The sequence below is a fragment of the Bos mutus genome, chromosome 7 (assembly GCF_027580195.1).
Source record: "Bos mutus isolate GX-2022 chromosome 7, NWIPB_WYAK_1.1, whole genome shotgun sequence".
Taxonomy (NCBI): Eukaryota; Metazoa; Chordata; class Mammalia; order Artiodactyla; family Bovidae; genus Bos; species Bos mutus.
The window spans coordinates 64,235,351-64,252,349 of record NC_091623.1 but is presented as its reverse complement, the minus strand read 5'-3'; the positions used below and the strand labels follow the sequence as shown (position 1 = coordinate 64,252,349).

Sequence of the window (16,999 nt, the reverse complement as noted above, 5' to 3'; positions counted from 1 at the left end):
GAGAGTGGGGCTTGGCCCATAGCAGAAGCGGGAGGAGAAAACGTGATTTTCTGATTGTCAGTCATGTAGGCTACCCGTAGGGATAGTAGTGAAAAATAAGAACTGATGGTTTAGGAGTGATGGTAGACAAAGGATGGTGGGAGAAGATGGGCAGTCTGAAACTGAACTTATAAAAGGAAGGAGATAGTATACAAACTTCTGAGCATCTAGAGCACAGTGGAGGAATCTAAAAGGAAGGACGCCTAAGGAAAACCGATGGCTCATTTCACCTACCTCATACTTTGGCTAAGGAAAGGATCTAATCAAATATATTTGGATCTGGGTTTTGTGTCTCCACTTGCCAATGTAGAGAGCCAAAGAGAAGTAAGGTTCTTCTTGAAGATGTGTGTTATTCCCCAAAGAATCTTTTAGGAAAAGCAAACAGCCTGAGAAATATTTGTTCATTAGATGTGTTCTGGCAGCAGCCAGAGAAGTCCAGAGAGTACCAAGGACATGTACAGACACATAACACACTTGATTCTTCAAACACTGATGATTTAACTCTTTTGTTATCAACTGTCATATGAAGTCCTTTTTACTTTCTCTGGTAAGTGTACTGATTTAAAAAACAAATATTTTAAGTATTGTAAGACAGTGATAGAGTTTGGGTCCAAAAATTATTGCGGAAAACACTGGTTGTTTAATCCAGTTTACAACTATCAGTAGGACACATGATTTTTTTCAATACCCTCATGTTTATTGCCATGAAGAAGGGAAGGACTCTCTAGCGTCTGCTTGATTCGAGAACATCCTGGCTGCTGAGTCTAATAAGCCATAGGGCACTCTTCTGAAATCTGGTGCTGATATATTCCGCATGTAACCCCATTACCTTTGTAAGAAAATCCTTCCTGCTGAATCAGATGGGTTTGCATCTGAGGCACAAACATAACAGGCTGTGTCTTTTAAACACTGCTGATGTGTCTATCCTTTGCCTTCTCTTTTTCTAGATGAAAATCCATATTTTCCTGGTGAGAAGTATGGTTTGCCAGAGACAGAGTGGCTTGTAATGAGAGAGCTTATCTACCTTAAAGTCATCATAACTTCCTGGCTTGAGATAATCTCCATAACCCCACTCCCACCTTGTCTCATTGAATGGCAGATGGGTTCACTGAGGACTGCACGTCATCCAAACCCAGCCGCCATATTCTCCTCCCTTTCCAAGTCTGCTTTGTGAACAGCTAAGAGCAGAGTCAAAGAGATCTCAGAAAGCGAATGGACCAAGGCAGTAGTTTGGGGCACTGAATTACTGTAGCAAACGATCAAGCAAATTCTTGCTATTTCCCCCTCAAGCTGAAGCTGACAACCTAAGCACGGTTAGGTTTCACATAACCCTGAGACTCTGGGAGTCAAAACATGAGAAGAAACAAGATCCTGCATATCACATGTGAGGCTGTGGAGACAAGGCCAATCCAGCTGGGTCAGCTCAGCAGTGTTCAAAGAGAAGTATCAATTAACGCCTGTCTACAGGTGACTGTAGCATATGCTCCAAATTATGGACTGGGACCCTGAAATTCTGGTAGCCTTGATCCAAAGAGTATTTCTGCTTAAGCTGTTATTTCTGTATGAAGACGCATCTTCATTCATCCTTTACAATTGAATAAGTATGGGCGCAGATGTTCCATTCAAGCATCCGAGGGGATAGAGAGAGAGAGAGTGTGTGTGTAGTGTGAAGGGTAAGTCAGGGTGCTCCACTGTCCCATGGAGCACACTTGAGCTGTCATTTTGAGAGTGGTTTCTGAGCACAGCCCACAGCCGTGTTTCACACGCCCGGCGGGCACCCTCAGGCTCATTAATAATGGACCACTCTGAGAGCAGCAGCCTTGCTCACCTCTGTTTTCCACTATAGATGCAGGGAGGCATGGATCTCTCTGTTTTGCCAAATAACAACCATCCTGACAAGTTCCTGCAGCTCGATGTGAAGTCTTTAATGAGGAACTCAGCCCTTCTCCAGGCCAGCCTGGTGAGGTTTCCGGGAGGGAATTACCCTGCCGCACAACACTGGCAAAACCTCGTCTACTCACAGGTAAGGTCTGGGAGCACGTATATATGCGGATGGGGGCTTGCTGCCTTCTCGGCATCTGCCACTTCATCATTTGTGCGAAAAAGCTACAGGCAACAGAGTACAGGGTAGCTGCTCACTCTTGCCATAGAAAGGGGCTTTCTCTCTTCGTCAAGGGAAGGAGACTTTCTCTGGTCACTTGATCAACTCTATGAACTATCCCAGCCATTCATTTTCCTTCATGCCCCAGCTTCTCCTACTGTCTTCTTTTTAAATTTTTGCCTAGCCTTCCCTTCAGATGTTTTCAGATCAATTACTACATTTGCAGATAAGGCTCTGGGTGGAACCCCACCTCTGTCTTCTGGTGTAGTCTAGGCATAAAGCATCCGAAGATTACACTGTGGCCTCATACATGGCCTCTAAGACAACTGAATCTTGCTTCCACCTCATTTAGACTGGCTCCCTTTCATCTTGTGGCAAAGAAACTCAAACAGTGAAACAATGGAAACCTAATGATGGAAAGAAAGAAAATAGAGGGAACTCTCTACCTGAGAAAGGTGCTGGCTGTTTTTGTAGAGGCTCTTTGTTTCAGCGGGTATCCATGTAGACAAGACTTAACAAGCAATCTTCAAACCCAGACTTCATTTCTTGCTCTCTTCTGCATCTTCTTTTTTGCTAACCACAAGAGAAGGATACAACTGATGAGTTCCATGTGCTGAAAGAAACATAAAGGCCCTGAGTGTTGCACAGCTCATGAAATAGGAATAATCTTTGTTTTAAGACATGAGGGCTAACGGGGTTAAGGGTTAGTCCATTTAGAAACAGGAAGAAGCATTTCATTTCAGAACAGATGTGAATGACCTACAAACCCCTGCAAATCATTAAATCCTTTGGAGTGGTTCAAATTCCCTGAACAGAAATTTGTTTTCTTTTAAGAAACAGTTGCTACTCATGAGTCCTGGTGTAAAGTGACTCCTTTGTGGTGTGTTTGTGGGCTTCTCGGGACCTTTATCATGAGATCATTCAGAATCAAGTACACTTGGATAGTTATGTAAGTGTTTCCTCCACCTATGAGGTTTTTAATTCATTTCCATTGTAAGGCAGCCTGTTATGACAACCGACTTTTAAAAAATTTTACATCCTTCCTTTTGGTAATTTTCAAAACCTATCCATACACACCTTTTTGATGGCTGCTTTTTGTGTGTTTTGCTTAGTTTAAGTTAAATGTGATGAAATTCCTCCTTTGTCTTTCTTACTGTTTATATCATGAACTAAAATAATTCAAAAGTCAGCTTAGAATACCTTGGCCCTCCTGTGCTATGAAGTTTAGTCTAAGAAAACATATCCAATAAATTCCTTTGAGGTTGGAACACACCGATCTAACATCTTTTGTTTAGTACTGGAGTTGACCTGTTTCCTTCATGTGGAATTTCACAATTTAAAGCTCCGTGAATGTTGTTCCTAAACCTGAATGAAATGCGAGTTTTAAAGGGCATTTTTTTCCCCACAGGCCCTGAGGTATAGAAATAGTTTTACAGGGCAAACCAAGGATGTAAAAATCTGTTTCCTATGTCTTTGAATGTGTCGTTGGTAATCGCAAACTATAAATAAACTTGATTTCGTTATAACTTTACCCTAAAAAGAAATGTCTAATGACTGAATAAAGGCCGATACACTACTAAATAATGTTTGCAGGGAAGAAGTAGATCAATTACAAATTTAGTTAGTTGGGTACATGTGGCTCACATGAGTAAAAACAATTATATTTGCTACTTTAGATTGCAGTATGTCAATAAATAATGCTTCTCTCCTTGGTTGGGTCTTAAAAATCCAAGAGTGGTAATATTCATTGGTAAAAAAACAAATCTAAAAGAAAAGAATGTATGAAAGTTGTAAGTCTCTATGGTGATACCTGGAATAAGGGCACTGAATACACCAGGTGGACTAAGGTACCAGGGCTTGAGAGGTGGCAGGCAGCTGTCAGTAGCTCTTAATTTAAAACCCTCACCTTGTGGGCTTCATGTCTCACTCTGTGGGGACACATTAAGCCAATTGAAGAACATTGAATAGGAGATTTGAAGCTTGGTTTCTTGTCTCAAATCCACAATAAACCAGTCTGAGAGGCATCAATTATCGCCCTTATTCAGTCCATGCTTTAGTATTTCCACTTGCAAAATTAGTGTAGTATTCACTTTACGTAGTTCCTTAAAAGTGAGAGCAAATAAGGTAAAAGCAACTGACAGAGTTTCCTTTAAGAGAATAAGAAATGGGCATCATGTCGTCATTTGCTATCAATAGTATCCCCAAATGTGTTTAAATTAGCCTATCATTAGAATTTGGAATAGCAGATAAGACCACTTGCATTCTTTGATATATACCGTGGATGGAGGGGTGTGTGTGTGTGTGTGCATGTTAGAGGGTGTAGTCAGTACTTCTATCAAGCTCTCTGGCCAAATCAAGCAGTTAGATTATATACTTCCATGAAATCCACACAAATTTCAGAGTTGTGTTAGCTTACCTTTTTGGCTCATAGTCCATCCGTCCCCACCCCAGGTACATAGTATTTAGAATTAAGCCTACCTCAAGAAATGTCAAAGGACTTCACCTACAAACATTGCCCTCAACACTGGTAGTAACCGAACAGTTGAAACAAGAGACCTTCTAGGGACTTCCCTGGCAGTCCAGTGGCTAAGACTTTGCTTCCACTGCAGGAGCCAGGTTGGGGAACTAAGATTTCACACGCTGCGCAGTGCAGCAAGAAGGAAAAAAAAAGTAGTGTATTTATATCCATGATTTATGTTTTATGAATTTCAAAAAAATTCACATTCCACCTTCAGAGGCAATTTTCTAAGCCATTTTATATGAGCAGAAGCAATACCATGCATATAGGAAAGTAAGCAAGGATGTCCCCAGGCACGCCAGCATCTCAGGACACTGTTCATTCCCTTTGTGAACATGCATACACAGGTCACCTGTATCTGCAGGTAAAGAGTACAAGCAGGTACTTCTTGATTTAACTAGATTTATACTTTTTCTTTAATTCTTTCACTAGAGAAATAAGGCTTCTTGATAAAGTTCTTCTCAATGCAATGAACAAACTTTTGCCAAAATCTAATATTTCTGGTTGTTGAAATAATTGGGGGCATGTATTTGATGAAGGCACTTGGAATTATATTCCAAATATTTCTGCCAGTCCCTTTATGCTGTTGCTGCTGCTGCTAAGTCACTTCAGTTGTGTCCGACTCTGTGCGACCCCATAGACGGCAGCCCACCAGGCTCCCCCGTCCCTGGGATTCTCCAGGCAAGAACACTGGAGTGGGTTGCCACGTCCTTCTCCGATGCATGAAAGTGAAAAGTGAAAGTGAAGTCGCTCAGTCATGTCTGACTCTTAGCGACCCCATGGACTGCAGCCTACCAGGCTCCTCCATCCATGGGATTTTCCAGGCAAGAGTACTGGAGTGGGGTGCCAGTGCCTTCTCCACAATCCCTTTATAGAGGAAGGTAAAAAAAAAAATAATTCCTTTTCTTTTGGTATAAATGATAAAATATATTTTTTCAGATACTGTAGTGGGATTTTTCTTCTGATTAGCAGTTAGACTTCAGAATCTTTCTAGACTAATCTATTTGTTATATCTTTTCCTGGCTTTTATGATGTCTGTTTGAGAACCCAGGGGATTTCTGTACTATACCTATGAACTAGAGCAGAAGATCAAAGCTAAGGAGGTTGCTCTTCCCTTGGTTTCTAGACAAGGTCATTTCCTGGGTGTATTTCCTAATCACCTTTGCTCTTTTTTTTTTTCAGTCTTAAAGCTCTCTTTTCCCTTTAAATTTTAATATTTTTTCTTTCTCCCTCAGCTTTGTTTTTGTGTATCAAAACTATATTTCACAATCTGTGTGTGAACACACATGTCATGCCTTCTCCAGGACTGTCTCTATTCAAGTATTCCATACCCTATTTCAATAAGAGCAGCCTGTATAAGCTTATATTTGGGCAAAATGTTGTCGGCATTTTGAGGTCCGTAAATTATTGTCTAGGAAGTAGGAGCATCATTGAGTTGCTCAGAATTTTACTTGCAGTTATCAGAACATGATTTTATCAAGTTATGCTAAATTTATGTAATTTACAAAATCTCCAGTGGGGTCAGAAATTCCCCCTTGGGTGACAGTGCTGCCAGAAGCATCACCCGCTTTGTCCCATCACTGCTCCTCAATGAGACCCAAATGCCTCTGGCACTGAAACCTTATTAAAGCACGGTGTGTGTCACAGGAGCACATGTGGGGCTCCAGAGCCCTGGTTACTTGGAGGGGAAGGCTGAAGAAGAGGTTCCAAGAGAGGTCTGGGTCAGACTGGGAAGGCTTGATGCGTGTGGTATGAGATTTCAAATTTTATCCTGAAAGTTTGGAGGGGTTGATGGAAAATTTTAAGAGAATCACATGATCAAATCTGTGCTTCATAAAGGTGACCATTTAGTAATTTGGAAAACAGAATTAATATGAACAGTGGGGAGCAACTTTCTAGGAAAAGTTGTCTGTGGGCTCACATGTGAAATACAAACAAAATATCCCGTTTGCATTATGATTATGATAGGAATTACATTGTTAAGTGTAGACCACATTGGGGAAAATGGAAATCCTTATAATCTTGATTTTTCCCAATTTGTGAACATGATATGCTACAGTCCATGGGGTCACAAGAGTCAGACACGACTGAGCCACTGAACTGAACTGAACCTTTTCAAAAAGAAACAGCTTTCAATATCATTGATTCATTCCATCGTATATATGGGTTATTTTCTTTTAATATTTATTGATCTCTCCTGCTTTATTATTTCATGGTGACTATATTCTTAATCTGACCAATATTCATCCCTCACCAGAGGCAGTGACTAAGTTTATCCAGTGCCCCATCCACACGGTCCTATAATCTTTGCTGCACTAGAAATGCAGTTACTGCAGAAATTCTTCCTTCCTGAATGGGAAAAATGAAAGAACGCAGACACTGCTCCAAAGTAATTCTGAGATTCTACTGGGAATAGTTCATGTGGCCCTCCTTCCTTGATGGTGGGGAAGATGGATTAGGCCAGGACTCTCCTCTTTAGAAGATATCCTGGGGCATTGTTCTCTAGAGTTCCTGGTCCAGCGCACTAGGAAACATTCCCTTGTTCATCAAAGTTTTTTGCCATATCACAGAGGGACACCCTCAAGGCTGTAGAGGCTTCAAAATTCACTCCTATTAATCCATTAATAATAAATACATCCATATTTGGAGGCATCGGGTTACTGTTGTTTTGTTGGTTTTGTCTGTAATTTTTAACAATCTTAAAAACTTTTAGGTCTAGGCTTGTGGTTTCTCTAGTAAAACATTTCTTATAAAACTTAGTGTGAGCTATATATTAACGTAATCATTTCTATTTTGTTGTGGTCACTTCTATATGTCAGTAAGTACACCTTAAGTTCTTTGAAGGCGTTGATCTCAAATAGGCTTTAACGGTTTGCTTTTCTGCCTCCATTTCTCCTCCTTTGACTCAATGACAAATGCCTGGAGACAGTCAGGAGTAATAGTTATGAAACCACACCCTGACGTGACCTCTATCCTGAGTCGCTTCATTCTACTAGGAAATTTAAATGGGCTTTTTTTTTTTTTTTCTTTTGGCTCAAATTGTGTTTGGAGTCTATAAACAGTCAGATTTTTAACAATAGAAGGCATCAAATTTCCATAGTTTCTCTCTTTTTTTCTTGCAAACAATTCAGCTCTTTCTATCATTTCATCTCTTTCTTATAATACAGCAATACTCTGATCCTTGTGCGTGTATTACTTATCCCTCATAGAGCTACAGGGGATTAGATTCCAAACGACCACAGATAACACACCAAACAGTTCTCACTGTATGCTATGAAGAGCCATCCATCCAGCTTCTGATACTCCTCTCATCCCTCTCTTAACTGCTAAGCCAATGCCAACAGTTGTAGAATTTCAAGCGATCACTTTCTGTACTAAGGGGAATGTAGGCTAGGCCACACTATGATGACAAAATATCAATAACTAAAAAGAAGAAAAACATTCTTGTGCATGGAAAGTCTGAGAAAGGACAGATAGGTTGGCGAGGTGGGCAGGGGTTGGGCAGCTCTTTTCCAAGCAGTATCCCAGAGCTTGAAGTTCTTTCATCTTGTATAGCTCTGCCAGCTCAAAATCCTTGCTTACAGTGATATAATAACAAATGAGAAGTGAGGACAGGTGAGCCAAAAAATCTTGTTGGAGAATTCAGGGGCTTAGCCTGGAAATGATCTCTGTTACTTTCGACCCCACATCAACTACTAGAAAGAGTGGGCCCAGTTGAACGTCAAACAGGCTGAGGAAGGCGGTCATGCCTTGTGCTCAGAAAGGGAAAACACATTGGTGAGGATTTAACCTGTCACACCACCAGCTCTTCTTTGTTTATATTTGCCTGCTATATATTTTTATGTGCTTTCACTCTCACTTTTTCTGAGTTCCTGTATTTTAAGTATTTTAAAAATCTCATATGAGGTCTCTGTTATTTAGAGGGTTTCATCTATTTATTTAACATGATTGTTTCCACTTTTTTTCTGTTTCCTAAGATTTTCTCCTCTGTATTCTTTGTTTCAGGTTTTTTATCTTTTAGATTAACTTTTTGTCATCATCTTCTGCTCTACTGATTTAGAATCTACATCTTCTTTCTCTATTTTTAAGTAGTATCTCCATCCTCTAAGAGAACTTATTTCTTAAAATTTCATAATTAAGGACTTCTCAAGTGGCCCAAGGGTCTACACTTCCACTGCGGGAGCTATGGGTTCAACCTCTGGTTAAGCGACGAAGATCCCACGTGCTTTGTGGCCAGAAAGAAGAAAAGAACTTTCCCAATCAAATATAACTGTTAAAGATTTCACTGTTTAGTTTTAGGTTTCTCTTAAAACTCACAAATTAGTGATTATTATTTCTATTTTACCATAAAATCAGTGCTTGCTTAGATTTCTGTCTATATTCATCAGCTTTTTTTTTTTCCTTTTGTTCTTTTTCTTTGTTTTTCCTAGCATTTATTCTTATACATCTTAACCTTCCCTAATATCAGGTTTTTTCTTCCTGAAGTATATTTTTTAGGAATTCCTTCTTTATTGGCCTATTAATTGTATACTCTCAGTATTTGTCTGTTGAAAGTCTATTTTATTCTTTTTATTAAATGATAGTTTACTTATACATAAATGGCATAAATATTGACTAAAGTGTATAAAGGATATGTGGACAAAGTAATGGTTAATACAGAAAAGCCTAGGTAAGCTTTGAAGCTTATTTACTTAAACAGTATTTTTTTAACTTTACAGCCCATATTGTTAAAATAATGAAATTACTATTGTGCTTCCTTTTGATAAATGTAGTCCATGTAAAATGTAGAGTGAAAAATTAAAATCAAAGACATGCTTTGGTTTTCTTTCTGAAGAGATTTTTTTTTAGTTTATCAAAATATAGAAGAACCTCAACCACAATTAGTAATTCTGTTTCTTCCATAAAATTCTTAATAAAACTATTCTATTAATTTTCCCTTCACATGTCCTTCAGACATGAAATTGTCATACAGTGCAAAAAATGGCACTAAATTCTAAACCTCAAACATTCAAGAATACTGTTTAGAATTAAGACCTTGAATGTTCTTTTAAAAGTAGCTCTGATTATTTTTTCTATCTTTTGTATATTAGTTTTTCAAGGTTTGTATACATTGTAATAGAGGGTATTGTGTTTTTTTCTTAACCCCTAAAACTATTTTTCTGATTTATAGAGGTTTCTTATTTAGGAAACTCAAGGAATAGTCACGCAGGCAAGAAAACAGACAAAGCCAATTTTTCAACATCAGAAGGATTATTTCTCTTCAAAGAAGATCACAGATATCTAGCCTTGAAGCAAAAAACTTGAGTCAGAATTATGCTAAACTTAAACTATCTAAATTTTATATCAAATTGTTTTTTCTCAGTTCCAGAAACATTTTTCATGAGTTTCATCCATCTTAAAGATGAATGCTAAGTCAAGATGATTTATTATTTCATTGCAAACTTTAGTATTATAGAATATAAATTGATTTTGAACAGACCAGCAATCTAATAAAGTCAGATAAGACCTCCAAGTTGATCTCTACCTATCTAAAAAAAGTCTGGATTAAGAAAATTAGGGAAACTTAAGGCCAAAGAGAATATGAATGAAGGTACCCTTTATCTAGATGATTTTGGGGGGGCTACCAGCCATTTCAGAAGGAGCTACATATATTAGTTTACAACTTTGCTATGTGACCTATATACCCCAATAGATATGAGGGAATCAGTGCACTGATGATTATAAATATAACTCAGAAAAATATTAATTACTACTGAAACTTCTCTGATTAGGAAGGCTGAAATATGTGAAACACATTTATTGAAAAATTGCTGTAAGATAATGAAATGTGTCACTAGTTCTTAAGAGTCAAACCTAAGTGTTCTGAAAATTAACTTATGTGGAATTCCTTTCCCTTGATGCCCTATGATAAATAAGACATTACTCTACAGGCTTTCTGTTTCTTCTCCAGTTTATTTGGTCAATGAATAAATTTTAATCTGAAATTTTTCTATCTTCATAATAGGTTTGTAGTCATAAGGGGAAAAAAAGGCAAAGTAAAAATATGAAGGTCATACCAGACACAGAAAAACCACATTGTTTTTGTATAATCCATTTATATAAATGAGTACAGACTGACCTGTGATGGGGATTCTGGAGATACTGATTATCCTTGGGGAGGGGAACCAAGAGTAATTAGAAGGCAGTGTGGGGTATGCTGGTATGGTTTGTTTTTTGGTAGTATCTTGGGTTTATTTGATATGTGAAAATTTATCGAACTCTACATTATTACATACGTACTTTTCTACATGTATATCATGGTTTAATTTTTAAGTTTTTAAAGATCTGAAAGTTAGAATTAGAGCTATCCAATACCCAGCCTGTCTATAGTGACATATAAGAGGGCAATGCTAAGTTAGTCTAGTTCTCCAAGCTATCTAAAATCGGAGTCCCAAGGGAGTTCCCATGAAAGCCAAAGCATAACTATAAAATGCCTTTTAATCTTGACTTTGCTGGATTAATACCGCAATGTTAATTTTTTTTTTTTTTTTTTTTTTTAAGTCATAGAATGCACAAGTAGAAAGAGGTAACAGGTCATTAAATCTCAGTGCAAATGATCTGGGGAAAAGTTACTTTCTTCAGAATTCTACTGTTTGAATTAAGGAATGCTGTTCTTTCTCTGTCATTGTAAAATAGCATTTTAATGAATGATTACTGAATCTGAACACGATCACATGCAAAGAAAGAGCTCAGTGATAGAATCCTAAGTCAAACTAGATCCTAGAATTCTTCCTTCATTCATTGTCCTAATCTGTTGGGTCCAGGCAGAATCATTAAACTTTCCGGTATAGTTATTTCACATTTTCCTTCCCTATCATCACCTCTTGGTAAGAGAGACTTTGTTACTGTGTTTCCTGACAGAGAGAAAAGAAGAATATTACTGCTCAACACGTGAGGGGATCCAGTGTGAAGGGCACCATCACCGTTGAGAGCCCCCCACCATCCTTATCATCTGTTCTGAAGAATAACCCACTATATGGTGATGTAAGTTTTGAGGAAGCTATGGAAGAAAGAAAAAAGAATCCTTCATGGACCGCTGAGGAATATGACAAGCGTTCCCTGCATACCAACCTCTCTGGGCATCTGAAGGTACTCAAGGCAAAGAATCAACTCCTTTAATTGATGACGGAGATCAGTTACATAATCCTAAAAGAAATGGGTATTAAGGTGAGAGGCAGTCTTCACTGGGCATAAAATCTCCAGAGTTGAGGTTATTTTGACCTCTGGCTTTACCTTCTCTCTCCTAGTCAGTATTTGTGTTTATTTATGTGTTTTATAATTTCAGCAGTTACCAGCATCACTACAGTGTAGAGAGAAAGAAATGATGTGACAAGAAGAAGGGTTTACCTGGAAGGTATCAGTTTGTGAAAGTCAATTTGTAAGATTAAGTGTTTTCCCCTAGTTTTGAGATCATTTATGTTTGTGAATAGCTGAGTTCTTTATTCTACATTTTTTCAAATATATTGATTAATTGCTGTGTCTTAGGCATTGTGCAAGGCAGTTCTCATCAAAGATCATTTTATTTCAAGCCTACTCGGTGATTTAAGATTGCAGATTTACATTTTGGACATTTTCCTGTGTCTCAGTAACAAAACAAAACAAAAGCATTTCAACACAGGAAAAGTATGCAATGAACTCATTCACCCAGCTTAAACCCAACTCAAGTTTTTCCTTTTCTTTCCCCTGGTGTCACCCTTCAAAAAGTCTAGGAATCCCTGAAAAGCGGGAAAGGTGACCCTGTTTTCCGAGTGGACTGGATTCCTACCCAACCTTGGCTGGCCTCTGCCTGTCCTAGGGCCAGAAAGGCCTGACATTTTCCAAGTGTGACAGTGTATGTCTGTCCTAAGCCTCATACCCTAGTCACCTACAGGCTTTTCCTTCTGAAGGAGACAGCATTACATTTCCTTAAAGTCTTATATTTTAAAAAATCTCAAATGTGCACTCCTTTAAATATTGTCCAGAATCTTTGAAGTTTCTTTATCTCCCAGTGGATTTAGTGTATCTCATCCTTAACGTAGCCTATTCTCCAGAGATGTTTCCATAACAGATGCTTCCCCCTAGCAACAGTAATCTTGTGTTTTTTAATCAGGAATCCAAATATCAAGACCTCTAGGAAATAACCTTCTACCACTAGGAAAGATAGATTGATATAGTTCACAGACATTTCTTGACTAGGTGCTAGAGCCTCCGTTCTTCTCTTTGTTGTTTACATGAATGACAAGGGTACTGTAAAGAAGAATATTCTTGCCCTCCAAAAGTTCATCTGAGTGAAGTATTAACAACAAGCAGTAACTCTAGGACAAGAGAGAGGAAGACAGTGACTATATGATTCGTAGAAAGTGCTGGGCAGATTCAAAAGAGGACAAAGTCACATTGAATTATAAGAAAGCTTTGGGGAAAAGTTCATTGAGGCTGGACTTGAAGGATATGTAGAACTCCAGATGACATGGGTCGTTTGCATGAGAGGAGAGGCTCTATTCTATCAGAAGTAACAAGAATAAAGGCACAAATATAAGAGAGTAAGAGAGTTTGTCAGAGCAATAGGTAGTCCATTTTTGCTAGAGCTACAGCTAAAGTAATAGAAAAATGGGGGAAATAAGGCTAACAAACAGATTCAAAATAAACTTCAAATGTAAGGCTAAAGAAACTGAATGTTATTGGCACTAAGGGGTAATTTTTTGTCGGCAATACCATGACATGTTTAGGAAGACTGAATGTGAATATGATGTATATATTGCTTTACTAAAACCAAGGCTGGCCCTCTTCCCACCCATCTGTTACCTGCCCACTCACCTCAGAGCAGAGGCCCCTCAGGTTGGAGACCGGTGGGCAGACCTCATAAAGTCATAACTTTGGTTTGTATTAGTATCTCTTCTTGCTGCTGCTGCTAAGTCACTTCAGTTGTATCCGACTCTGTGCGACCCCAGAGACGGCAGCCCACCAGGCTCCCCCGTCCCTGGGATTCTCCAGGCAAGAACACTGGAGTGGGTTGCCATTTCCTTCTCCAATGCATGAAAGTGAAAAGGGAAAGTGAAGTCACTGAGTCGTGTCTGACTCCTAGCGACCCCATGGACTGCAGCCCACCAGGCTCCTCTGTCCATGGGATTTTCCAGGCAAGAGTACTGGAGTGGGGTGCCATTACCTTCTCCAAGTATCTCTTCTTACACCTCATCAATTCAACTTACTTCATCATCATCCCTACCCCATCTCCTAATTAGCACATGGAATGTCCAACTTAATTTCTGAAACCTTTTCAACTACTTTACAGGCCATGAAAGTTCCATGTGCTTTTGGTCACTCCCATTTTTCTGAATTACTAAGTTTATGAATAAAAAAGGAGAAAAAAATCCCATATTTAGTTACCAACGCAAGCTATAAGCAGAATGTGGGAGTGGATAGTCTCCATTATGGAAGTTCTTACTGAAGAATGAGGCATTAACCTTGCAGGCAAAGTGCAGGCCTCTGATTAGGACACAGACAAAATGAAAATAAGAGTGAAGTCAGGCAAGGATTTTTAAATCGTCTATCCTTCTGCACAGATCATTCAAATTTTATTTTAACAGCTTTCCTAAGACTGGACTTTGAAACTAAACGCGATGGAAGAGTTACAGTGTCATCACCGAATCCACCCAGCTCGTTATTACCAGGGTAATAAGCTAATTCATTACCTGGCCGTGGAAGCTGGCTAACCTGAAGTCACTGAGACTAGAGAAGCCGAGAGGGGGTGGGCAGCCCAGCTACAAGCCATTGCAATAATCCAAATGAGAAACAATAAATCTTGAAATGGATTTGTGAAAATAGAGATTCAGCATTCACCATAGATTGTTTGTTTGTCTACTAGATGCCAGGCATAGACACTGAATCTTTAGCACTGAAATAAGGGCTTCCCAGGTGGTACTAGTGGTAAAGAATCCACCTGCCAATGTAGGAGACAACAGAGACATAGTTGGGTTAGATCCCTGGTGTGGGAAGATCCCCTGGAGAAGGGAATGACTACCAACTCTAATATTCTTGCCTGGAAAATTCCATGGACAGAATAGCCTGTTGGGCTACAGTCAGTGGGGTTGTAAAGAGTCAGACATGACTGAGTACACACACACACACACACACACACACAGCAGGAGACAACAGGGAATTGTGTGTGTGTGTGTGTGTGTGTGTTTTAGATGTATGGACAGTAGAGTTTGCAGATGATTTTGGGACACAGGAGATAAATTTGAGTTGAAGACAATTCTGTAGTATGGAAAGGGAGACAAGGCCTGTGAAAGAATCAGAAACATGGGGATAAATAAGGACGGAAAGGATATATCGGGTCCTTTATCCAGAAGGCCAACAGTGCCAGAGCTTCTTCATGCTAACATGCTGTAGCCCTCTACACGGAAGGCCAGAAATTTGAGAAGCACAGAGAAGACTTTGGACTCTCAGTCTTACTCCTCCTTCCATGGAACTCAGCTTCTGGATTTACTGAAAAATTCAGCAAACATCTTCATTCTTACTATGCCAACAAAATCAAAACCCCCAAGATCATCTGTGGCAAGGAATTTTAATTTTATTTCAACTCACTAACCTGATGGACACACACTGTTTATAAATTGTAAGAGACACTAAGTTGGCAAAAACATGGCAGAAACACTCTTGTGTTTGTGACCCTAGAGTGTGAGCAATTTATTCGGTAAACAGTGAATCGTCATGCAGACCTACAGGTTGAAGCTGAGGATTCCTGGTCAGCCAGGAGGCTGTAGCTGCATGTTGCAGCTATTCAGAGAAGCCTAGCCTCTGGTATTAGAGCTCTGACACTTAAACCTCACTCAAGGTTTGGAATATGGATGTAGATTACCTATACTCTCTTATTCTGCAATCTCAGTTAGTCTGCAACATTGACTGATCCTATCCTCCATGTAATTTTCTTTTAGGAAAATCCTAATGACCTACGGTTTTGGTTGGGAGAAATGTACACACCCGGTTTTGATACCTTACTGAAGAAGGAAGAAGAACAAGAGAAGCATTCAAAATATCGTCGTATAGGCCTGATTCTGCTCCTCGTAGCCTGCGTCTTGGTTTCCATAGTGACTGTTAGCACTTTCTTCATCTAAAGAGACTACCCCCAGACACAGTCACTTCAAATTTCTTTAAAATCTTTCTAAATAAACAATTGCAGAAAAACATGTTCATGGAGTATACATGTATTGTTGATGGTTTAGTTAAATGTACTTGTCTTGGAGAATGCAAACTTCGTTTGAGATAATGCTGGCTTTCTCTACTGTGTTCTGTGAAACCTTTGTAAGAATCCCCAACCTGAGCCTAGGCCTTTGGGCATCAGGAATTCTGGGGATCGTAACCTCTGAAAAGTATGAAGTGTGGATTAAGACAACCAAAATTAAACATTTTAATAGAGAATGAAACAGCACCAACAATCGTCAGCAGCTTTGTCTTAATGTTTACATTATATTCACCTTATTTTGAAAACACTATTACCACACTCCTGTCATCACTGGAGAAGTTGAACAGATCATTTTGTGGCCAACTACCAGGTAAATAGGATAAAAACTTCTGGTTGTGTGGTCTGTTGGGTTGAATTCATGCTGTTTTATCTTCCTTTATTCTTGTTTAAGCCAGAAAAAAAGGCCGGGGGAGGTGCTGTGGAATATTCCAACATTTTTCTTTTCCCAGCAATCCTTTATAATGCCCCAGTCTCATGTTGCGATTTTAATAGACCTAAACTTGGACAGGCTACAGTAATATAATTAATCGCATTTAGATCCAGCTGTGCTTACTGATTGATCCACATTGGCTAGTGTGACCCCTGGTAGCAATCAGGATGTAGCTCTAGGATTTAGCATGCTGGCCCTAAAAAATCAGAGAGGATGCTGCTAAAAGAACAGATCTTGCATCCTGATTGTGCCTTTTGCTAAATCTTGCCCCTCTAGCAAGTCCTATCCAAGAAAGGATATCACCTGCCCAGTAGGGCTTGCCTTATGAGTAACTCCTGCTGCTGCTGCTAAGTTGCTTCAGTTATGTCCGACTCTGTGCGAGCCCAGAGACGGCAGCCCACCAGGCTCCCCTGTCCCTGGGATTCTCCAGGCAAGAACACTGGAGTGGGTTGCCATTTCCTTCTCCAATACATGCAAGTGAAAAATGAAAGTGAAGTCGCTCAGTTGTGTCCAACTCTTAGCGACCCCATGGACTGCAGCCCACCAGGCTCCTCCATCCATGGGATTTTCCAGGTGAGAGTACTGGAGTGGGGTGCCATCGCCTTCTCCAAGAGTAACTCCTGGCCCCTGGTAAGTCGTTGGCTAATTAAC

General features: G+C 39.4%; 1 protein-coding gene across 1 annotated transcript; it reads left to right on the top strand.

Moving 5' to 3' along the window:
• The first annotated feature begins 1,897 nt into the window (after positions 1–1,897).
• Positions 1,898–15,790, top strand: MINAR2 (membrane integral NOTCH2 associated receptor 2). Its single transcript, XM_005903292.3, has 3 exons — positions 1,898–2,062; positions 11,559–11,786; positions 15,611–15,790. The coding sequence occupies exons 1-3, from the start codon at positions 1,898–1,900 to the stop codon at positions 15,788–15,790; spliced, it is 573 nt and encodes a 190-aa protein (XP_005903354.2).
• Positions 15,791–16,999: the final 1,209 nt, after the last annotated feature.